The sequence below is a fragment of the Lucilia cuprina genome, chromosome 2 (assembly GCF_022045245.1).
Source record: "Lucilia cuprina isolate Lc7/37 chromosome 2, ASM2204524v1, whole genome shotgun sequence".
Classification (NCBI taxonomy): domain Eukaryota; kingdom Metazoa; phylum Arthropoda; class Insecta; order Diptera; family Calliphoridae; genus Lucilia; species Lucilia cuprina.
Window position 1 is genome coordinate 7,102,493 of NC_060950.1, and position 23,277 is coordinate 7,125,769.

The following is a 23,277-nucleotide window of genomic DNA, read 5'->3' on the forward strand; positions in this document are numbered from 1 at the left end:
ATATATAGATATATAGATATATAGATAGATAGATAGATAGATAGATAGATAGATAGATAGATAGATAGATAGATAGATAGATAGATAGATAGATAGATAGATAGACAGTAATGTGTGTTAAATTAGTTTTCTGAAGGAGGGGTTATATGGTGTGAAAAGTCAATTATGGACCGACTCGTACTTTTAAGACAGTATTGAGCGTTAAGGTAATTTTCTGAGGAGAGTCTTATATGGGGGGTATAGTTATATATGGACAGATATTCATAAAATTACGTAAATAAAGTTTTAGTTGTGAGAAAACTTATTTATATCGAATTTCAGCGCTAAACTCGTATTTTTATGTCAGTAATAGGAGTTAAAGTCATTTTTGCAGTTAACCATATATGAGGGGTAGGGTAATTGGACCTATCCTCAAAAAAATTGGTAGAAATAATTTGACGCATATAAGAAATTGTAGAAATTTTAACTCTCTAGGTCTGACGGACGGACAGACATGGCTAGATCGGCTTAGAATGTTAAAAAGCTAATAAAATAAAAGTAAAAAATACGTACATATACATAGTCTTGGATTAATCCTTTTTTGATGATGAAAAGTAGTATAGTGCTTGAACCAATCATGAGTTAATCCTATCTTAATATTGTTTTCATCGAATTTATGTTAAATTTGATCTTAATCTTTCATATCACTTGATTAGCATGAACAATTTTTGAAAGTGAATTCTAAATTGGTTTCACTGCATACATATACACTCATACACATTTATAGAGTAAAAAACGTAAAAATAAAACGAAATCAATTGAAAATCATGAAAATTAAAAGTGTATTTATGTATGTAGCGTACCTTTTTCGATGTTTTCATTTAATAAGAAATCGAAGTCATATACATATGTATACTGCAGCAATTTTAAATTGTTTAAACAATTAGTTTCTAACTAACAATGTAAAAATTCACCGAAAATAAAATTTACTTTTAACATCCCCTACTATATACTAACCTCAAAGGTGTTATGCAATCCAATTGGGTACAGACACCATCTTCACCCACATTACCAGCAAATCTAACATTTGCCTCGGAGAAAATCTTACATTCTCCCTGATGATCTCGCGATTCTTCACATTCACCACACAACGGCCAATCACATTTAGCACAACGATCCATGGAGTCACCATCTTCATCGAATTGTAGATCGCGATAACAACCTAAACACACAATACCGCTATTCTGTTTGGGTCCCCAAGCAAAGGGAAGTTCATCGACCACCACCTCACCCTTACGGACGTGTTCGCTAGTTACGAGACTACGTCCAAAGCGTGGATTGAATTCAATACGTGATTTAAACATTTCACCACAACTGTTTTGTTTAGCACTCATAGGTGTTACATTAATAACTGGCCGATTTAACGGTTTATTTGGAATATTCGTGGATAATTCTTGTAATTCAATTATTTTTGCAGAATTTTCTAATAAGTCTTTTATTAAAATAATAATATATAATTTTTTTACTTATTGTTTTAAAAAAAGACAATCTTTCTTTAGCGTTGTGTTCGATTAAATAAAATGAATTAATTAAAAGTGCAGATTCTTATGTTGTTTTGTTTTTCAATATTGATCGTATATGTGTCGGTCGTATTTTCTTCTTTACATATATATTTTCTTTTATTTAGTCTATTTTTATCGAATATGTGTTGTATCTTTTAAGTTAACAGTGAAATTTTGTTTTCTTCTATAATAAACATGTTTTTACGATGCATTCAGTATTTTGTGTATATCTTTACTCACGTGTGTTGAGTCTTTTTTAAATAGAAAAATCTAGTGTTTTGAAGATTGTTGTTATTTTGTTTGTTTTTTAAAAACAAATTATTCATACACATTTGTATGTATTTTTATAATATATCATATAAATATTTAATAAATTTTCTCAAACTTTCTTTTTTGTAATTATTGTTAAATATACAATTGAAAAATATATCTATCTATCTATCTATCTATCTATCTATCTATCTATCTATCTATCTATCTATCTATCTATCTATCTATCTATTTATCTATCAAAATATCTATTTATTTATATATCTATCTATCTATCTATCTATCTATCTATCTATCTATCTATCTATCTATCTATCTATCTATCTATCTATCTATCTATCTATCTATCTATCTATTTATCTATCAGCCTATCTATCTATCAGTCTATCTATCGATCTATCTGTCTATATATCTATGTATCTATTTACAATGTAACACAAATTTCAGAATTTTTGTCTAAGTTTTCCTTTTCAATATAAATATTCATTTAAATTTTCCATTTGTTTGTCTTCGTAAAGAAAACTTCGTAAAAACATGGACATTTGACATATAAAATTAAGTAAAAAATATAAAAAAACAAAAGAAAAAATTCAACGGTGGTGCATTTGCCCCTTGTTGACCAATAACGTGCAAATTCAAAACATAATCTTTATAACAACTCTTCTTTACTCATATAAAAAGTTATTCAAATCGGAATAACTGTCTAGAAGTTACCAATGTATTTATCTTTACAGTTTTTCACTGTACCACTGTGCTTCTTTTAATCATATTGAAATTCACACTAACTATAAGACAACTGGCAACTTTAAAAATAAAACATCCGGCAATACCTAAAACTTGTCACTTTTCAACGAATAAAGAAAAGAACAAAAACAACGAGTAACGAATGTCTAATTTCATATTTCACTTTGCGAAAATTGTTACATTACTTTTGTGGTGTTGTTCGTGGTCGTACTTGTTCCTCGCTTTGCAAATAACATACATATTTGAATAAAAGTAAGTAATAAATATTAGAAAAAAAAAATAATTAATAATACAAATAAAAGAATGAACAAATAGCAATAAAGTGTGAATTTTTTTTTAAGAAAAACAATTGCAAACTTTTTTTTTAACTTTACAAATCTAAAGCAAAAAATAAAATGAAAAATTAACAAAGTGATTTCATAACCTAGAAAAAATCGACAATCGAAAAAAAGCCAGCAGCAGAAAAAAATGTGATGTGTGTATCGAGTGTTAATGTGTGTGAGAGTGTGTATAAGCTTTGCAGATGAAAATTTATGAGAAAAAAAAACGAAGAAATTTTAAAGAAAATTTTTCCCTAAAGTGGAAAAGTTATAAGAAAAATCATAACATTTAGTCTAAAGAAATCATATCAATCATAAAATTATCGTAATTTAATGATGTTAATTTATGTTAAGACAACAATTAAAGTTTTAATTATAAATTTATCTACAATATTCTATTAGATAGCTGCCGGAACATTGTTAAACGCATGTTAGCCGGTCAATCACTTTAATACCAAAAAAATATAGTAGTACTGCCTAGCGCTCTGCTAGCTGCGCTGTCTGCGTATACCTCTGCCTTTTTAAATTAAAAAAGAAAAAAAAACTAAAGAGACTTGTTCATTGCGCCAATTACGTAACAGTCGTTTTTCACTTTTTATATTACACAGAAAAGGAAAATTAATTTTCTTCTTATTTGCTTTATTTTCGAATTTGAAATGTTTTTTATTTTATTTATTTATTTATTTATTTATTTATTTATTTATTCAAAAACAATGGCCGTAAGCCGATAGGGCCTAATTGGCTAGTCTACAATTAAATATACTTATAATACAAAAATATTATTGGTACATTATTTAGTAAGAAAATATAACATATATTTATAATTTTTTTAATTATAATTTTCTTATTTTTAATAGTTAGACTTGAAGTTTTGCACACACTGATTAGGATTCTATAAATTGGTGAAAATAAAGATAATATTATTAGCCTAAAAATGACAGTAAAACATAATAGGAGCGAAATGCAATAAGGTTATATAAAAGATTTTTTATAAATAATTTTACAATTTTATTGTAAATATAATGATAATTTAAGAATGGTGTGATATATTTTTTTAAGAATATTCCAGAACCTGTTTGTGTAGTCTATTTTTTTTCGAGGTCCATTTTAATCATGTGAATACCATCTATCTGTTTTGTTCTTTTTTGATAAATATCGCACCTTTTTTTCATTTATTGTATTTTTTTATCTGCTTACTAATCTTATTGTTTGTTTTCATGTTTATAAATTTTATTATTTTTATAATCATTTAGGTTAAACGGTTTTTTCTATAGTTTTTTGCATTATCATAGCTAATAGTCTAGTAATATTTAAATATAATTGATATAATTTATCTCTTTATCACTTCCCTTTAAAAAAAAAAAAAATTATTTTGAATATTGTTAATGCTGCAGATCTTTAGTGATTGTCAGTTATTAATATCAATTTAGTTTGTTGAGTCTGTTTGTCTTTTTATTTTTATTGTTTGTTCCCCTCTCCTTGACAGTTTAGCTATAAATATGATAAAATATGCAGAATATCGTAGTGTTATGTAAAAATATTTGGATAATTTCTCTTTTTATAAGTAAAATTTTATGAATTTTTTTTATTTCAATAATTTGTATAATTAAGGCTCTCTACTTTTGAATATTTTTTTAATATTTTTAGAAACTTTCTCAATTTGATTGAAAATATGTGAATTTCTTAACCGTTTTTTTACTAGTTTGTTAGACTTAGTTTAGTTTTAACTTAAGAAAAAATTAAAAATTACAAATTTTTTAATATTTCAAATTAACTTTAAAAATCGCAGAAGAGGAAGCAAACTTCCAGGAAATTTGTTGTTAAGAATAGGCCTTGAATAGTTAAAAATTCATAAGAATTTTTTATACCCTACACCACTATAGTGAGGAGGGAATTATACGTTTGTGCTGATGTTTGTAACATACAAAAATATTGGTCCAATACCCACCTTAAAGTATACTGATCGATTCAGAATCATTTTTTGAGTCGATTAAGACATGCCCGTCCGTCTGTCCGGCTGGCTGGCTGGCTGTCCATGTAAACCTTGTGCGCAAGGTACAGGCCGCAATTTTCAAGATAATTTGATGAAATTTAGACCAAGCATGTTTTTGGGCACAGGGACGAAGCCTATTGAAAATGGTTGAAATCGGTCCATTATTTCACCTAGCCCCCATACAACCATACCTCCCGATTTTTATGCCATAATTACATCAAATATTCTGCTATCTCTCTAAAAATTGGCACAAATAAGTTTTATATAAGTATAAATGACACTGCAGATTTTCGTAAGAATCGGCCCTTATTTGACCCTAGCCCCCATACAAACCCCCCTTCAAAAAAATGTCTTAAAATAATTATCGTTGTTTTTATGTGAACTTATTGTAAACAATTCATTCAGAATAGTTGATTTTGTATAAAGCAACTGTTGTTCAATGATTATAAAATTTCATTGACAAATTTTACAACAGGGGAATTTTTTTCATGAAAAAAAGTTAGTGAACGAAAAAAAGTGAAAAGGGAACATATTTCAAGTGAAAACATGATTGTCGATTGGGGTGAATATGTGAATTTTTAAGAATTTAAAAGTATTTTCAATTTATTTACACAATTTTACTTTTTTAAGCAATGTTTGAAAATTCGAAATTAAGTTCGAAAAAAATTTAAAACGATTAAAATAATCTCTAAATCATTAAGATTTCAAAAATTATAACTTTAGTTTCATTTTAGTAAAATTTTTTGACATTTTTCAATTTCGAACAAAAAAAATTCAAACAAATTTTCAAAAATTTCAATAATTTGAGATTTTTTGTTTATATTTATGATAAGTAGTTTTTTAGTTTGATTTCAATTATAAATTATTAGTCATTTAATAAAAAAAAAAAAGAAACTAATTTCTACTGTTTAGCAAAAATCCTCTTTGTCAAAGAAAATATGCTATAAAAATGCACAAAATTATGACGTCATAATAAATTTTAACAAAAAATCAATAATACAAGAATTTTTTCAAAACAACTGCAACTAAAGGGGAATAGCTGCATTTAGGGTTGGAGTGGGGGTGGTGTAGAGCAGAAAACAATTGTTTTCCTTTTAGTTTTTGAATAGTGGTGAATGATATTTATGGTGTATATAGGACAGCTGTTTGTTGTCTAATACAAGAAGGCAGTGAGAAAAATTCAACCAACAACACAATTTTCACCCCTTAAAAATATAGAGGAAATAAAAAACTAAAGAAAAATATATTAAAACGTAAAAGCAAAAACTTGTAAATAATTTACAAAATTTATATAGCTGGCACAGTTGTCTTCTGTTGGGGTTTGCAAGCAAGGTGGTGGTGCAGCGTTATAAAAAAAAAAACGAATTGAAATTTTATTTAAAAAAAAAATAAATTTCTATAAAACAAATAGTGAAAGTAATTAAACTATAAAACACAAAAACATTACCACATATAATTAAAAACAAAAAGTACGTTAAACAAAGAACTTATAAATAAACTTATAACACAAATAGAAAAAAATAAATCATAATAAAAAAACACTTGCGTGACCTTTAAGAAAACTAACAATAAAAATATTAATATCCCAAAATAACAATACTAATCTTAACAATTTTATAGTTACTATGTATAAAAAGGATCGAACATAAAAAGAAAGTAAAATTTGTTTTACTTTAAAGTTGTGTAATAATTTTTAACTTTTTAATAAAACAAACAAAAACAAAAAAAAACACAAAAATTATGACGACCACTATTGAGGATTCTAAAGTCAATGTTATTAAAGATAAGAAAGCAACACCCTTGCGTATTTTAGCTACATTTTATTTTCAGCCTGCTACTTGGTTTTCCTCGTTTAGAAATAATGTTAGAAAATTCAATAAAGATTTATTAATTTATCAAAATGAAGATTACTGTAATGAGGCAAGTGTGTGTGGTGTGTGTTTTCTTAAGGATTTTCTCTAAATTTTGAAATTTTGCTTTACTTTTCCTCTATATACATATAATTGATTAGATTGTGATTACATCATCATTAGTATGTTCTTCTGTCGTTATCTTTTTTGTCATTAGTTGCCAAACTATGTAAAAAAAACAAAAATTTTTGTTTTGCTATTTTTTTTTTTATAAATATTTAATATTTCTTTGTCTTTCTTTCCACATTTCTAACTCTTTGTGCCATAGTTAAAATAAATGAATTTGTTAATTTCTTTTAGATAAAAAAAATCTTACTTTTTCCATTTTATTCTCTTTTGCTCATTTTATATTTGTCTGTATTAGTTGTTGGTTTTTTTTTACAAAAATAAAAAAAACACCTTTTTATATTTCTAAAATATTTTCTGAATTGTTGTTGTGCACTTAATAAAACAAATATTTGTTTTTATATACTCATGCAAACATATATTTTGTGGTCTTTTGTTTTATTTTTACTTGATTTTATTTTAACCCATAATTGGTTTATTCTTAGGGCGGGTTTTTTCTATTAAAGATAATCTTCATTCTTTGTTTAAACCTAGTTTAATATATGTTTTAAGTTTTTCAGTAATCTAAAAAAAAAAAAATTCCACTGTTGTGAAATTGTTAATGGAATTTTGTAAACATTGAACAGCTCTTCCATACAAAATCAATTATTGTGAACGAATTGTTTACAACAAGTTCACGATATTTATTAAAATCATTAAGATTCATCAAAATCATGAATGCGGATAAAGAAAAACTTAATATTTTATGAAAATAGCAATGTTCTGTCAATATTATCAATATTATTTATAATATTTCTAAAGATTTTCCATTTACAAATGTAATATTTCAAAGAACAGCTGTTTATTGTTTATGTTTTTTACTGAAAAGTTGGCAATACTAACAAAGTTAATTGATCTTAGATCCAAAACTGAAAAACACAATCATCTGTTAAAGTCCGCCTAAATTTGTTCAGAGTTTAATTTAACAGCAAGTTTAAGCCTAGTTTAACTAGGTAGTAAGAAACCCGCTCTTAGTACATGCAAACTTTTAAAAAAAGCTTTTAACTAGGATTCTATAGTTGAAACGAAAAATCGACTTTTCGGATTTTTGCATTTAGTTAAAAGTCGACTTTTTGCATTTTATGAAAAATCGATTTTTCGACTTTTTTCATGTAATTAGAAGTCGACTTTTAGTATTTTATAAATGATCGACTTTTTCTAAATCGAACAATCGACTTTTTGTCGAAAAGTCGAAGTCAACTATTTTGTTCCAAAAAAGTCGATGACTCGACTATCGTCAAAGTCGAAAAGTCGACTTTGTTAATAAATGTCGAAAAAGGTCGATAAGTCGAAAAAAGTCGGAAAAAGTCGAAAACTCAAAAATTGTGGAAACAAGTCAAAAATAGTATTAAATTTTAAAAAAGTGGAAAAAAGTCAAAAACTCTAAAATAGTCGGGAAAACTCGAAAAAAGTCAAAAAATAGTCGGAAAAAGGTCAAAAGAAGTCGGAAATAGTCAAAAAGTCGAAAGGTCGACTATTTATAAAATACTTATAGTCGAAAAGTCGACTTTTAATTAAATGAAAAAGTCGAAAAGTCGACTTTTCGTTTCAACTATAGAACCCTATTTTTAAGAGTTTTTGGCTATTTTCGACTTCATTCGACTTTTTTCGACTATTTTTTTACTTTTTTCGATTTTTTCTGACTATTTTAGATTTTATGACTTCTTTTCCATTTTTTAAAAATGTTTAACTATTTTTTTTTTCTACTATTTTCGAATTTTTCCGACTTTTTTCAACTTATAGATTTTTTCCGATTTTCCGACTTTTATTTACATAATAGACTTTTCGTTTTTTTTCATAGACGATAGTCGCGTTATCGACTACGATTTTTTTTTGACAAAAAGTCGATTGTTCTATTATACGAAAGTCGATTTATAAAATTCTACTTTTAACCACAATAGAAATTGGGTTATTATTAATATAACCAGATCTTCTTAGATTAATGCTCTCGTTCCCACAATAATTAGATCTCTGCTCCGGAAGGATCTGATTTTTCGACCAAAGATTGTAGTTGGGTTATTGTTAATCTAACCAAATCTTAGATTAATATTCTCGGGAAGAACATCCACTCACAGCAAATATGATACAACAGCAACAAGATTAATACTCTATAACGTGAAAGTTCATTAACTTTTTCACGTATGCAGGACACCGCTTAAAGCGATATTTTTAGTTTATTTCGCAAGAAAAATACTTTATTAGAATTTGATGTCACTTTATGCCAAAAAGTATAATATCCTGCGATATCCTTTCCTGCAAATAAAGTGTGTGGTAAAGTCAATAACCATAAAAATCCTGCTTTTTAGTTTTTTTATTTAAATTTAAGGAAAATTTTCTTTACATTTTGCTGGCAGCTCAAAAGTTTGTCCCTTGTACTCTGTTTAGTGTTAATACAAGAAAAAACTCTATATCACGTGCTTTAGATTATGAGTTGTTTTAAGAATTATAAGTTTTGCTTGGTTGGTTAGTTGTTCTGCTAAAAATGTTTTTCTCTTTTTTTCTATAAACTGCGGTGCTTTTAAGATTTTTTTTTAATATTATATAAGAAAATTTCATGTATGAGTTACTTACTCATCTCTTATAATTATGACCCAAAAAACTTGTTTAAATAATTATTAAAGAAATTTTACTAAATTGTTTTACATGAGAATAAATTTTTGTTTTTTATTTTTTTTTTTATAAATAAATTTACAAATTACCGGCTTTTTTGCCATTCAATAAAAAAAGTCTGAAAAAAAAACATTTTCCTGCTCTTTACACACACACACACACATCTAAAAATAAAATACACGCGCTAGACATGATTGCATTTATACGTTCATTGACCTGTTGGCTTTTTCGCTTTTTACAAAATAAATTTCTAAAATAAAAACTGAAATTTGTAAATTTACTTAAAAACAAACAAAATTAACGTCATTATTAAGTTTCTATTCTTTTAATTAACTAAAAAAAACGTTTTGTTTATTGGCTTATCGCTTATAATTATGGTTCATTTTAACTTGATATTAAGTTTAGTTGTTTTTAAGCTGCTGACATTTAGTGAGACATCTTCAAAAACTCATTAAATTTCTATATAAGAAACTTAATTTCTCAAATATTTCTTTATAGTTTTATCTGTCCTATTTATTAGTGTTTAATCTTTTTAAAACTTTTACATTTATTTAAAATCTTTCTTTTCTTATTTTCTTTTTTTCCAGATGGCTCCTCCATCATTCTCTGATTTGGGTAAACAAGCTCGTGATATCTTCGGCAAGGGTTATCACTTTGGTTTGTGGAAATTGGACTGCAAAACCAAGACTGCCTCCGGTATTGAATTCAGCACTGGTGGTCAATCCAATCAAGAATCCGGCAAAGTTTTCGGTTCTTTGGAAACCAAATACAAAGTCTCCGATTACGGTTTGACTTTGACCGAAAAATGGAACACAGACAACACTCTCTTCACTGAGGTGGCCGTACAAGATAAATTGTTGGAAGGTTTGAAATTGGCTTTCGAAGGTTCTTTCGCTCCCCAATCTGGCAACAAATCTGGTAAATTCAAGGTCGGCTATGGCCATGAAAATGTCAAGGTTGATTCCGATGTCAATGTTGATTTGAACGGTCCCTTGATCAATGCCTCCGCCGTTTTGGGTTATGAAGGTTGGTTGGCTGGTTACCAAACCGCTTTCGATACCAAGAACACCAAGTTGACCAAGAACAACTTCGCTTTGGGCTACACCACAAAGGACTTTGTCTTGCATACAGCTGTGTAAGTTTTATAGAAAAAACAAAACTTTAATAGAAAACTAAGAATTTAATTAATTTATCTTTTCATATCTTTTGACTTTAGCAATGATGGCCAAGAATTCAGCGGTTCCATCTTCCAAAAATGCTCCGACAAAATCGATGTTGGTGTACAATTGTCCTGGACCTCTGGTACCAACAACACCAAATTCGGTTTGGGTGGCAAATATCAATTGGATCATGATGCCGCTTTGCGCGCCAAGGTCAACAACAACTGCCAAGTCGGTTTGGGCTATCAACAAAAATTGCGTGATGGCATTACACTCACTCTTTCCACTTTGATCGATGGCAAGAACTTCAATGCCGGTGGCCACAAGATCGGTGTCGCTTTGGAATTGGAAGCCTAAACCATCAACACCAATTCTTAAGTTTTTTTTTTTAAATTAATACTAACACTACCAAATAAAAAAAACAAACAACAACAAGAAAACAAAATCAACCAACTCCGTTCTTTTGTTCACAAAATATAGTTACTTCAGCAACAACAACAACAGAAAACAACTCTCAAATTAAGTGTGTAAGAGAAAAAAAAAGAAACAACATCATCTCAGCTATTATACAAACAACAAGAGCTACAAATTACACTTTTATTAAATTAATAATGTTAAAAATTATTTAAACAAATTAATAAGAAAAACAAACAAAAACATCTAAAACTAAAAAAATTTAAAGGTCAGTTTTTTTTTTCTTCTTCTTCACTGTAGAACAATATTTTTTAATTTAGTTTTAAAAACGAAATTAAACGAAACAAAAAGACACCCCCTTCTCTCTAGACTCTATACCACACACCTTTTATATCCTGCAATCCATTATCCCTTTATATTTTATCTAAACTGCCTACAACTTGTTAAGAATTGCAATAATTATTACTAATAATAATGATAATAACAAAAAACATAATTATATTTTAAACTAAGTGGCGCAGTTGTTTTTAAGAAGGTCTTACTTTTTTTGAAACAAGTTTAGAAATTAAAAAAAATATATTTGCAGAGCAACGTCTTTGTGCATTTAAAGTTATTTCAAAATGGCAAATAAACAGTTTAATGATTTTCTAAATAGGCGTGTGAGAAACAAGGATTATTGGTTTTTGGTTAAGAGAGTCGAATATTGATAAATTCTTAAAGTTTGAAATCGATTCTAAGGTACATTGATACTTTACGTATCCTTTTTATGAATATTTTTAAATAAGCGGTTTTTAGTTTATAGTGGCCACTCTATTAAATTATTGCAACATATTAGATATGCCTTAAAGTATGCTGCACTTATCAGCCGGTTGTTTCATATGCACATAACTGAAAATTTAATTCGTATAACACTTTCAGACTACCGGGATATTCAACAATTCGAATCGAAATATTCGCCCTTGACCACTTTCTATTCGACGCTGTCATTACTAAACACTTATTGGCCCCTATCCTGTATTTCAATTTGAATCGAAATTTTCTCCGTTTGGCAACTTTGGTATTCTGCATTTCGATTCGACTCTCCGCCACATAAACAACAACTTACAAAAACGTAATTACGATCGAAATGCAGAATACACAAAATCGTAAAGCATTGCTTCTTCTTTTTCTTACGACTCAGTTTTTTGTTGGAATATCTTTTATCGATCATTGCGTAACTGGATGCGTAAAAGTAATCGAAATGCAGAATAGGGGTGAATAAAATGAAGATACAATCACAGAATAGACAAAATCGAAAACACAGTCGTAATTCTGGTCTGAGTTGGGGAACAACTCTCGCGTCATCGCGATTATTTCTTAAACGCGTTTAGGCTTGTGTTTGTTGCCTGGCTTTCGACAGTTTTGCGTCTCGCTCGCACTAGTGTAGTGTATTACTTCACATAACTGTTCAATGTTATATGTTGTCTTCATTAACATCGTGCTTTCGTTTCACCTCAAGTGAGGTTATGTTTTATTGGCTTAGACCACAGAATACTGAAATGTTTGGAACTTTTATCCTTTTGGACCAGCCAATTAAATCTCCCATCCCTTGATTTCTTTTAAGTGGGCAATTTGGATCTGCTTTTTATTTTTCCTATCATTTCAAATGTGAAAAACGTAAAAGCTAAGATTGTTGAATATTTTGATTCGAAAAACAGCAGTCTTTTAAAATGTATTTTTATTAAACTTGCAACATAACTTAATCTAGTTCTGGTTTGGAAAATAAAAACATAATTTTTGTATAATTTACATAAAATAAATACAAATTACTTTCCTTGTGCCTCCTTAATTGCCAATTGATTATTACGTATTTCCATATTCTGCTTAATCCAAGAGTGCTGCATTACACCCACCAATGTAATACGATCACTTGATGATTTACGCAACAATTTCGATATGACATCTTTAGCTCCCACCGTCAAATGTGGCGGATAATTAACTTCCACACGACGAATTTTCTCATAAGTCTTATCGGTATCGTTTGATTCGAATGGTGCAGCACCCACTAGAAATTCATAGCATAAAATACCCAAACACCATTGATCCACCGCATCGTCATAGGTACGACCATCTACCATTTCGGGTGGTATATAGTCCAAAGTACCGCAAAATGTTTTGCGCCTGAAAAGTGATTTTAAAAGTTAAATGTATATTCGCTAAAAACGTGATTTTCCAAGAAGACAACTTACTTATTCGATACCGCATGAGCTGACCAACCAAAATCGGCCAATTTTACATCATCCGATGCCGTCAATAGAATATTCTCCGGTTTCAAATCACGATGTATTACCTTATTCAAATGACAATAGTGCAAAGCATCGGCGACTTGATAAGTATATTTAGCTGCTCTCGGTTCATCGAAGCGATTGTTTGGTGAGTTTCTTAATATTGTATAGACCTCTCCCTGGGAAGCCAACTCTAGGGCCATGTAAATACGTTCTTTATCATGGAACCATGTCAATAAACGTAAAATATTTGGATGTTTTAGTCTCGATTGTATTTCGATTTCCCGTAAAACCTGTCGCTGTACATTGCCTTTGCGCAGCTCTTCCTTAAAGAGAACTTTCATGGCCACCATATAATGAGTGCTACGCTCGCGGGCCAAATAAACACGACCGAATTTGCCACGTCCCAAGTGAGCGCCCATTTCAAAATCGGCTGTTGTCCATTCATAACTAATTTATAAAAAAAAGTAATTTTACATATCTACCTTCATACATTTATCAGGAATTCCTTTGCTTTACTTACGGTTGTCCATACGCCTGATGCTGCAGCATTTTCTTGCATAATTTTGTTACATACTCTTTATGTTCTTCAGGCACATCTTTCATTAATTGTGGCAAATCGTTTCTATTCGGTGGTTTAGACTTTGTTTTGTACATTTTAATTAGTTATTTTAATAATAAAGTATATATTTCTTTTTTTAGTAATTGTCAGTAAAAAAAGCCCGCTGCAAGCGTCTGCTTTCAAATTTTATAGTGCTGCCAGATGCTGGTGTTCACAATAGAGTGCCATCTTACGAATTATTATTGTAAAAAGTAGTGGCAAGGTTGATTTTCTTGGCATTTATCGAAAATTTATTTGTAGTAGGTAGGGTTCTATAAATCGACTTTCGAATAATCGAACAATCGACTTTTTGCCGAAAAAAGTCGATAACTCGATTATCGTCTGTGGAAAAAGTCGAAAAGTCAACTTTGTTAATAAATGTCGAAAAGTCGAAAAAAGACGGAAAAAGTTGATAACTCAATTATCGTCTGTGAAAAAAGTCGACTTTGTTTATAAAAGTCGAAAAAAATCGAAAAAAGTCGAAAAGAGTCGAAAAAAGTCGGAAGATGTCAAAAGTCGAAAAACGTTGGAAAAATTAAAAAAGTCGGAAAAAGTCGAAAAGTCGTAAAAGGTCGAAAACGTCTACTTTTAACTAAAAGAAAAAGTCGAAAAGTCGACTTTTAACTAAATACAAAAAGTCGAAAAGTCGACTTTTTGTTTCAACTATAGAACCCTAGTAGTAGGGTCTAAAATTGTCGAAAATTTAAAAAAAGTGGAAACAAGTGAAATACGGAAAAGTCGGAAGAATTCGAATAGTCGACTATTTATAAAATACTTGAAGTATTGACTTTTCGTAAAATGCAAAAAGTCGACTTTTAACTAAATGTAAAATATTAAAAGGTCGACTTTTCATTTCAACTATATAACCCTAATTTTGTAGGAAAATTTTAATTTATTTCTTAATTTTGTAAAAAAGATGCCGAATGATACCCTACACTAGTTATAGTTGAGTGTAGGCATTTATATTGAAATTACTAATGAAAAACTACTTTTCTGAAGTTTAAAATAAGGGCTATTTGCAACCCCATAACATTTTTAAATAGATCAAAAGATTATTTATACGTGATTTGTGAATAGTCAAGTAATTTTCTGAAGATGCTTTGTATGGGAGTCCAATTAGGCCCAATAGCTCAGTTTTGAGATATATGTATTTAACATAATTCTATCTAAAAATACTATACCATAAACATCTCTTCAAAAATGGTCGATCAATTTTCTTTTCATGTTATTTTCGAAGAAAATTTTACAATATTGCAGCAAAAGAAGATTAAAACATTTAAATTTTCAATACTTTATTTTAATTAAGCATAAACAATATTTTATTTTAATACATTTTAATTAATCTAATTAACAAAATTTATTTAAAAATAATAAAAGCAAATCTATTGCATTTCACATTTTTAAATTAGCGAATATTTCCATCACTGTTTCATTTCTTCTAGTTGGGCATTACGCTTTTCCATATTGTATTTAACCCAAGGATGCTGCATAACATCAACTAAAGTTAGACGCGAACTGCCCGCTCTGCGCAACAATTTCGAAACAACATCTTTGGCACCAGTTGACAAAAAATTCGGATAATGAACTTCTAAACGACGAATCTTTTCGTAAGTCATCTCAGTATCATTTGACTCAAAAGGAGGACTGCCGATTAAAAATTCATAACATAAAATACCCAAACACCACTGATCAACCGAATCATCATAATGGCGACCATCAACCATTTCAGGAGGTAAGTAATCTAAAGTGCCACATAAAGTTTTGCGACTTAAAAAAATAATCATTTTAAAAAATCGTTCAAATTGTAAATAAATTTTTTCTTACTTTTGTCTGGTATGAGCAGACCAACCAAAATCTGCCAATTTGACATCATCAGATGCGGTCAACAGAATATTTTCCGGCTTCAAATCACGATGTATAACATTATTCAAATGACAATAGTGCAAAGCATCCGCAACTTGATAAGTATATTTAGCTGCTCTCGGTTCATCGAAGCGCCGATGTGGGGCACGTCGTAGAATTTTAAAAAGTTCACCTTGTGACGCCAATTCCAAAGCCAAGTAAATACGATCGTTGTCATGAAACCACGTCAGTAATCGTAAAATATGCGGATGTTTGAGACGTGATTGTATCTCAATTTCTTTTAATACTTGGCGTTGTACATTGCCCTTTTGTAATTCGGCTTTAAATAGCACCTTCATGGCCACCATATAATGGCTGGTACGTTCGCGAGCCAAATACACTCTACCAAATTTGCCTCTACCCAAGGGAGCACCCATTTCAAAATCACGTGTAGACCATTCATAGCTGTAAATTTTTTATATATTTAAATAATCTGTTTAATCAATTATTCCAGCATACTTACGGTTGTCCATAGGCCTGATGCTGCATCATTTTCATACATGTTTCTTTGACATATTCCTGATGTTCGTCGGGCACATGCTCCATTAAGTTGGGTAAATCGGCTCTGGTTGGTGGTTTTTTCCTATATTTATCCATTTTTTTCTCTAAAAATCTATTTATCATTAATTGTTTGAAATTCTACAACAAACTAAATTCAATTCCGCCAAAAATTTTTTAAGTCGTTTTTGTTTTTAAATGGCATTTATAGGGATGCCACATGTTATTTTGCTCAAAGAAATACAACCATGTGTTTAGTAACGGTGTTGGCCTTTCTTCACTAGTGTTGGGCTATCATTGTAGTCGAAGCATATCTACTCAGAATGTTTAAACAAAAATTTTAAAAATAAACTCAAAAAAATTTCGTACATAAAGAAATTGAATAAATGTTTAAATTCCAAAGAATACTATAGATTAATTTTACATGTAAAGGAAAAGTTTCCTAGTGTGGTCCCAACTTAACTTAAAATATACTTTTACAAAAAGTAAAACTATGTTTAAAGGATTTGTATCCAATTTCTTTCAACATACATATATTTTTACACAAATTAGAAATTTGCCTTTTTGTTTCCGAGAACAGAAAGCTCCATAACAAAAGTTTCTCAAAAAAGTTTCCTAGTGTGGACCCAACTTAACTTAAAATATACTTTTACAAAAGGTAAAATTATGTTTAAAAGATTTGTATTCAATTTCTTTTAACATACATATATTTTGACACAAATTAGATATTTGCCTATTTGTTTTTTCTCTAATAAATTTAAGGAATTTTCAGTTAATCATATGTACATATACATGTATGTATTATAAACATCAAGCTTATTTGCCTTTTTCGTTTCTTAGAATTTATATAACGTTGTACCTGCTTTTAATAATATGCTAATGCTGTAAACAATTTTATATGATAAGTATGTTTACCTGCTTTTATCCCCTAAATCACTTATAAAATGTACACGTTTGTTTTAGTACCTGAAATGCAACTCTGTTCTACTCTGGCAATTACTGTTCACAGTGTCGATAAAATTTCGTCATTCTCGTATTTGCCATCTAACAGAATAAACGTAGAAAAGAGCATGCCAAAATTAAGTGAAATTTTCTAAAGAAAAATATCAAAAATAATAAGAAATTATTAAAAAGCAATAATAGAACTTGTTAAAATAAAAAGTGTTATAAAAATATAAGCAGAAAAAGTTTCAAATAATAAAAAATAGTTAAAATAATAACAAAAGAACTTGCCAGAGAAACGAATAAAAGGTATTAGGAAAAAACAAAATGGCGGATGCCATGAAAAAATCTCTACATATAAAATAAAAATCTGAAAAATTTTTCAGTAATATAATTTTTGTTCAAATTTCTTGTTTATTTTTAGATATTGAAAAAATTTATTAAGAAAAGTAAAAAGGTAAGTTTTTATTGCAAAAAGAAAGTAAAAAGGGTGTCAATTTATTGCAACTTGAGAGGTTAGAAAAGAAAGAAAAGAAAAACGTAAAAATCGATATCTTAGAGGGTTAGTCCTTTGTTTCCTACTACGCTTCATTGTAATGACTGAAACTTTGGTGGCACCTCTGATACCGCAACTACAAGAAATGCAGCAACAACCCAACAACGTTAACACCAATAATGGTAACCAGCAAGAGCAAGCCAATCAATGGGCCAGCTATAATGCCTGGTACCAAAATGGTGGTCAATATCATCAACAATATTCACCCTACTATCAATATTATATGCGCTACGGCATGAATAAGAATCAGCAGCAGCAGCAACAAACGGGCGTTACTTCAACAATTTCCAATAGTAATGCTCCACCTGGTTTTAGTAATGCTGTAATACCTCAAGGTGATAAGCATTTGCCTCCATTGCCTTCGGGACCACCTCCTCCACCACCCAGTGGTAATGGTAATAATCAGCAAAAGAATTTCGGTGGCATTAAGTTTAATCTTAATCAACAGTCACGTTTGGCAAATGCTCCCAATCCTCTGCAGCATCAGCAGGGTATGGGTGGAAATTTCAATGGTAACTTCCAAAATAATATGAAAAACAACAATCAAAATAACCAAGCCAATAACAATAACAAAAAGAAACGTAAACGTAATAAAAATAAACAAAATCAAATACAACAACAGCAACAGGCATTATTCGATGCTCATTTTGAAGAAAATCAACAGTTACAAATGCAAAATGGTGTAACCGCTAGTGCTGGTGGCGGTGATTTTATAAATACTTCCATACCGCCACCACCACCGCCTCCAATTATAGCCAATGTAGATTTAAGTAAACCACCGCCACCCATTGGCAAACCTTTGAATAACAGCAATGATATGAATATGAGTTCATCTGAAGCCATGTTAACACAACCACAATTGTCTGCTGCCAATACAGCCAATAACAATTCCTCCCCCTCTACGACATTTAAGAAACCTAATGCTTTTCACAATCCCAATGATGCCTGGCCAGAATCCTTAAATAATTATGTGGCTCGTTGTTATGCCAAATGTACCACAGACTTGGATAAGGATCAAATCGATATTTGTTTAAAGGGAAAAATTATCGGTGCAGCCAATCGTAATGAGCTGTGGACTCGTGATTGGGATAATGAACCCATACCCAGCGTTTTTAGCGAACGTAATAATATTAATGTTAAATTACATAATACCAACAATAATTCACCTTCGACACCACAAAATCAACGTAATCCGTTTCAACATAATCATAAAAATCTTCAGTCTAGTATACCAATGGATCATTTGAAAAATAAATCAGCTGCTGGCGGTTTATCGCGTAATTTAAATGCACGTCTCGGTCAGCGTAATTCATTTGGTAGCGGTAATAAATCCAAGGATTCTCGTAGTCGGTCGCGGTAAGTACTACATTTTTGTTTTTATTATTTTATTTCATTTTGTTAAACATTTCACAAAATTTTATAAATGGGAAGAGAAGAGATTTTTATTAAGAGATAATAAAAAGCTTTTTGAAGTTAAAGTTTTAATTTGAGGTCTATTATGCACTAAATAAGACAACTTTGTTTTTAATAAAATGTTTTAATATTTTTAGTAAAAAATCTTAAAACATTTATGTTTCTAAAAGAAAAATATATTAAAAATTATCAAATATTAGAAAGTATTGTAAATTGGCAACAATTTGGCATGAAATTTAAAGAAATCTCGATGTAACAAAAATGAACTTTTTAAGATATGTTCAAAAAATTAAGGTTTAATTAAGGCAACAGCCTTATATAATATAATATTTAAATCATAAGGATTCATAAAAACCTAGTTATAGTTTCATCGTTGTTTAGGAAGATTTGTACTTTCGAATAACGTTTAGTTTTGTAAAAGGGCTAAGAATAGACAGATTACAAAATCATTTCGCTTTAAAATCATCAACAATCTACTGCATGCTAAAAACGAAAACATTCAACATTCCATTCTCTTAATAGAAATTAAAAAAATTAACAATTTAAATCAACAAAACCCTTTAATTTATACTTTACAGTTCACCCTCTTCGTCTAAATATCGTAATAAACGTACATCGCGCTCGCGTTCTCGTTCACGTTCATCGTCTTCGTCTCCCACGCGTCCACGCAAAATGCGTCGTTCCTCATCTTCTTCGTCGTCTTCCTCTGGTTTTATACCACTTTCCTCTTCCTCCTCCTCCAACAACAACAACTCATCTTTTCTCAGTAAAAAACAACAAAAACTTCAAAATAAAAAGAATAAAAAACATGATTCTATCACTGCAAACGGTAGTAGTAGTAGTGGTAAATCAAAAGCTCCCTTTTATTCTTCTTCGATTGGTGGCGCTGTAGATGATGATTCTGCACGTCTCCAACAAAGAGCGGCACGTTTTTCACAAAGCGGTAATAAGAAAACCGTAGTTTCCGTAGCCAGCTCTCCCTTTACACAAACCAATAAGACTAGTAATAGTAAAAATGCTAAAAAATTCAATAATTCACGTTTGTATATGGACGATACGGAAAATGGTGAAAATATAGATCTTTTCGATTTACACATCGTTGGTACATGTCGTGATTTGGAAAAGTCCTTTTTGCGTTTAACCAAAGCGCCAGCACCCTGTGAAGTGAGACCCGTTGAAGTTTTGGTACATTCATTGGAAAATGTCAAACAAAAATGGCGTAGTAATCAGGATTATTTCTATGCTTGTGATCAATTAAAATCTATAAGACAAGATTTAACGGTAAGTAAAATAAAAAAAGCATAGAACTTTTTATTTGCAATTGTTTTAATTTGTTTTCATGATTACAGGTTCAAGGTATACGTGATACATTTACGGTAGAAGTATATGAAACACATGCCCGCATTGCCATGGAAAAGGGTGATCATGAAGAATTTAATCAGTGTCAAACTCAACTAAAAATGTTGTACAGTGAAGTTGGTACTAGTGCTAATACTTTAGAATTTACCGCCTATCGTATATTATATTATATATTTACAAAAAATACCTTGGGTATGTTGGATTTTTTTAAACTTATCCATTTTTTTTTTAATAATTTTGTTTTTATTTGTATTTGTTTGTTTGTTTTTAGATACCACCACTGTTCTACGTTCTATTACACAAGCTCAACGAGAAAATCCTGCCATTGCCCATGCTATGGAATTCCGTTCCGCCTGGGCTATGGGCAATTACTGCAAACTATTTCGTTTATATAAAACTGCACCATTAATGGCTGGTCATCTTATTGATTGGTTTATCGAAAGAGAACGCAAAGCTGCCTTAAAAACTATTATTAAATCGTAAGTTGAGACAGATTTCTTTTTTAAATTTTCATTTAAATTGTTGTAACATTGTAAATTTTTAAAAATATTTTTGAAAATTTTGAATTAATAATAAATCAATTTTCACTTTTCCTTATAGTTATCGTCCCAACATTAGCATTGATTATATAACCGAATTGTTGGCATTTGAATCGCGTGATAAATGTAAAGAATGGTTGACTGCTTTTAGTTTACCATTTGTAGGTGCTGATGAAACACAAATTGATTGTAAAGTTGCTTCAACCATAGCAATATGAAGCAATTAATAATAAGTTAAAAATTAAAACAAACAAACAACGTCGTCAAAAAAACAACGTTAAGGAAATAATTATTAAAAGAGTAAACTGTTTAATTGTGATTACAACAACCAACGTTATGTTTAATAGAGGCCTTCAACATCACACCCATCCATAAGAAACCTCCTTTTTAATGTAACACAAAACAGTTAAAACTCTTTTTTTTCTTTTAAGCTGAAAAATCAAACCAGATTATGTACAAATTTAAAACAACAAAACAGCGTTCTCTATTCGTCAAAACCAATTAAGAAAAACCAGAACAGAAAACTTCAAAAAAAAAACCCAAAATTTTAACTACAAATGAAGGAAAATTAAAAATGTTTTCAACATTTTTTTTTTTTTGGAAAAAATACTCACAAAAAATATCAATTTATTCCCTTTTAAGCAAAATAATTTCTCTACATTTTGGACTTGTTATTTTTCCTATCACACACAACGGCCCCTTTCTAAAAGAAATTATTGAAAAGTGTTTTTTTTCTTCAAATATTAAAGACTTTTTTTGTGCTATAAATTATTTATTTAAATGTTTATTTTTTTCCCCCAAAAAAAAAAAATCTTTAATTGAACATTATTTCTACGTTTAAAAAAATCAAAAGTTAATGGTGTTATTTACTAAAATTTAAACAAAAACTACGTTAATTCAACATTTTCAATATAAAAGAAAATCTTTCGTTTGTTCGTCCTTTTGTTCGGAAATTAATTATGTAAAAATTCGTTATAAGAAATATTTACTATACTTAGTATTTATTTCAAACTTAAACTAAACTTCAATGAATCCCCTCCTAGATGAATGCTATCTTTCTAAGCATGGCTGGTTATGCGTCAGCTAAAGTCATTTATAGACTTGACGCGTCATGTATTTGCAGCAGGTCCAGTTTGGAATGTTTTATATTGGTCTTACTGAAAGCTTAAGGATTGAAAACGATATTAATGAATGAAAATTATTCAAGTGATGTTAAACGTGATCCATGGAAACTGAGTATAGTTATGAAGATACAAAAAAAGCTATTGGCCTGATATTTTGCAATTATAGTAAATATTTCCAATGTCAAGTGTCGGCCTACAATTTTGTATTTTCGTCTCGAAGGATCAATGATATTGTGATATCTAATGAAAGCAGTTGCTGATGAAAGTCGTACGAATATTACTAACGGAATCCTACCACAAGTATTTCAAAGTTTATATGGAATTTGTGATTTGAAGGACCAAAACTTAAATGTGATCCATGGTACCAGAGTATATTTATGAATATACAAATAAAGCTATTGACCTGACATTTTGCAATTATAGTAAATATTTCCGATGTCAAATTTCGGCCTACAATTTTGTATTTTCGTCTCAAAGGATTAACGATTTTGTGAAATCTATAGATTCTTAACAGTTGCTGAAAGACGTACGAATATCACTAACGGAATCCTAGTACAAGTATTTCAAAGTTTATATAGAATTTGTGATTCGAAGGACCAAAACTTGATTGAAATCTTGAATGTTATGAAAACTGCCAAGAGATACTTATGAATTTGATTCGAAGGACCTATTTAAATCCTATTAAATGATTCGAAGGACCAAAACTTGATTGAAATCTTGAATGTTATGGAAACTGCCAAGAGATACTTATGAATTTGATTCGAAGGACCTATTTTAATCACTGTGGATGTTATGGTTATCGCAAAACACACAAATAAAAAAATAAAGATTTAAAGTTGATTTCGTAACATTGGCACAAATTTTGAATAATGATTACCGAATGGAATACAAAAAAGGAAATAAAGAATAATCGTGGAAAAACGTCGTTAAAATCTCGATTGGATGTTGCCTATTTTCGCTGATGATCGGATTTCAAAGTAACAGTTCTAACAGTTTTCATCGGAAACTATTG

General features: G+C 29.6%; 6 protein-coding genes across 7 annotated transcripts in view; 3 read left to right on the forward strand and 3 right to left on the reverse strand.

The window, feature by feature from the left end:
* The window catches only part of LOC111681679 (SET domain-containing protein SmydA-8), a 6,928-nt gene extending 5,368 nt beyond the window's left edge, over positions 1-1,560 (reverse strand). Inside the window, exon 1 of the mRNA XM_023443566.2 lies at positions 997-1,560. Coding sequence (XP_023299334.1) covers positions 997-1,373 — 377 coding nt within the window. The 5' untranslated portion in view covers positions 1,374-1,560. The remainder of the gene's footprint in view (positions 1-996) is intronic.
* The window catches only part of LOC111681677, an 18,098-nt gene extending 14,390 nt beyond the window's left edge, over positions 1-3,708 (forward strand). The window contains exon 10 of the mRNA XM_046945189.1: positions 2,546-3,708. The gene's annotated coding sequence lies outside the window, so the exon portion shown is untranslated. The remainder of the gene's footprint in view (positions 1-2,545) is intronic.
* LOC111681702 (voltage-dependent anion-selective channel) lies at positions 2,671-11,680 on the forward strand. 2 transcript variants are annotated; one of them, XM_023443589.2, is made up of 3 exons: positions 2,671-2,807; positions 10,081-10,628; positions 10,710-11,680. In XM_023443589.2, exons 2-3 carry the CDS (start codon positions 10,081-10,083, stop codon positions 11,008-11,010), a joined length of 849 nt encoding a protein of 282 aa, XP_023299357.1. In that variant the 5' UTR covers positions 2,671-2,807; the 3' UTR covers positions 11,011-11,680. The 2 variants fall into 2 exon arrangements, with proteins under 2 accessions (XP_023299357.1, XP_023299358.1); XM_023443590.2 differs by lacking the exon at positions 2,671-2,807 and adding an exon at positions 6,211-6,337.
* A 1,066-nt stretch (positions 11,681-12,746) lies between these two features.
* On the reverse strand, positions 12,747-14,086 carry LOC111681685 (aurora kinase B-like). Its single transcript, XM_023443571.2, has 3 exons — positions 13,855-14,086; positions 13,296-13,781; positions 12,747-13,227 (listed from the first exon to the last, which is right to left on the reverse strand). Exons 1-3 carry the CDS (start codon positions 13,986-13,988, stop codon positions 12,873-12,875), a joined length of 975 nt encoding a protein of 324 aa, XP_023299339.2. The 5' UTR covers positions 13,989-14,086; the 3' UTR covers positions 12,747-12,872.
* Positions 14,087-15,214: 1,128 nt separating this feature from the next.
* Positions 15,215-16,458, reverse strand: LOC111681689 (aurora kinase B-like). Its single transcript, XM_023443576.2, has 3 exons — positions 16,298-16,458; positions 15,757-16,239; positions 15,215-15,699 (listed from the first exon to the last, which is right to left on the reverse strand). The coding sequence occupies exons 1-3, from the start codon at positions 16,456-16,458 to the stop codon at positions 15,354-15,356; spliced, it is 990 nt and encodes a 329-aa protein (XP_023299344.2). The 3' UTR covers positions 15,215-15,353.
* A 909-nt stretch (positions 16,459-17,367) lies between these two features.
* LOC111681670 (leukocyte receptor cluster member 8 homolog) lies at positions 17,368-22,158 on the forward strand. The gene is made up of 6 exons (XM_023443554.2): positions 17,368-17,583; positions 17,699-19,186; positions 19,822-20,524; positions 20,593-20,794; positions 20,874-21,081; positions 21,203-22,158. The coding sequence occupies exons 2-6, from the start codon at positions 17,871-17,873 to the stop codon at positions 21,357-21,359; spliced, it is 2,586 nt and encodes an 861-aa protein (XP_023299322.2). The 5' UTR covers positions 17,368-17,583; positions 17,699-17,870; the 3' UTR covers positions 21,360-22,158.
* The last annotated feature ends 1,119 nt before the right edge of the window (positions 22,159-23,277 follow it).

What these genes read in the sequence shown, in the direction of transcription:
- LOC111681685 (XM_023443571.2), bottom strand. Translation starts at nt 13,988, where the DNA reads ATGTACAAAACAAAGTCTAAACCACCGAATAGAAACGATTTGCCACAA. An exon ending in CATCAGGCGTATGGACAACC is followed by an intron (nt 13,782 to 13,854) that starts GTAAGTAAAGCA and finishes TTTATAAATTAG; the next exon opens with TTATGAATGGACAACAGCCG. An exon ending in GCTCATGCGGTATCGAATAA is followed by an intron (nt 13,228 to 13,295) that starts GTAAGTTGTCTT and finishes ATCACTTTTCAG; the next exon opens with GCGCAAAACATTTTGCGGTA.
- LOC111681670 (XM_023443554.2), top strand. Translation starts at nt 17,871, where the DNA reads ATGACTGAAACTTTGGTGGCACCTCTGATACCGCAACTACAAGAAATG. An exon ending in ATTTACAAAAAATACCTTGG is followed by an intron (nt 20,795 to 20,873) that starts GTATGTTGGATT and finishes GTTTGTTTTTAG; the next exon opens with ATACCACCACTGTTCTACGT. An exon ending in TTAAAAACTATTATTAAATC is followed by an intron (nt 21,082 to 21,202) that starts GTAAGTTGAGAC and finishes TTTTCCTTATAG; the next exon opens with TTATCGTCCCAACATTAGCA.
- LOC111681689 (XM_023443576.2), bottom strand. Translation starts at nt 16,458, where the DNA reads ATGATAAATAGATTTTTAGAGAAAAAAATGGATAAATATAGGAAAAAA. An exon ending in CATCAGGCCTATGGACAACC is followed by an intron (nt 16,240 to 16,297) that starts GTAAGTATGCTG and finishes AAAAATTTACAG; the next exon opens with CTATGAATGGTCTACACGTG. An exon ending in TCTGCTCATACCAGACAAAA is followed by an intron (nt 15,700 to 15,756) that starts GTAAGAAAAAAT and finishes TATTTTTTTAAG; the next exon opens with TCGCAAAACTTTATGTGGCA.
- LOC111681702 (XM_023443589.2), top strand. Translation starts at nt 10,081, where the DNA reads ATGGCTCCTCCATCATTCTCTGATTTGGGTAAACAAGCTCGTGATATC. An exon ending in TTTGTCTTGCATACAGCTGT is followed by an intron (nt 10,629 to 10,709) that starts GTAAGTTTTATA and finishes TTTTGACTTTAG; the next exon opens with CAATGATGGCCAAGAATTCA.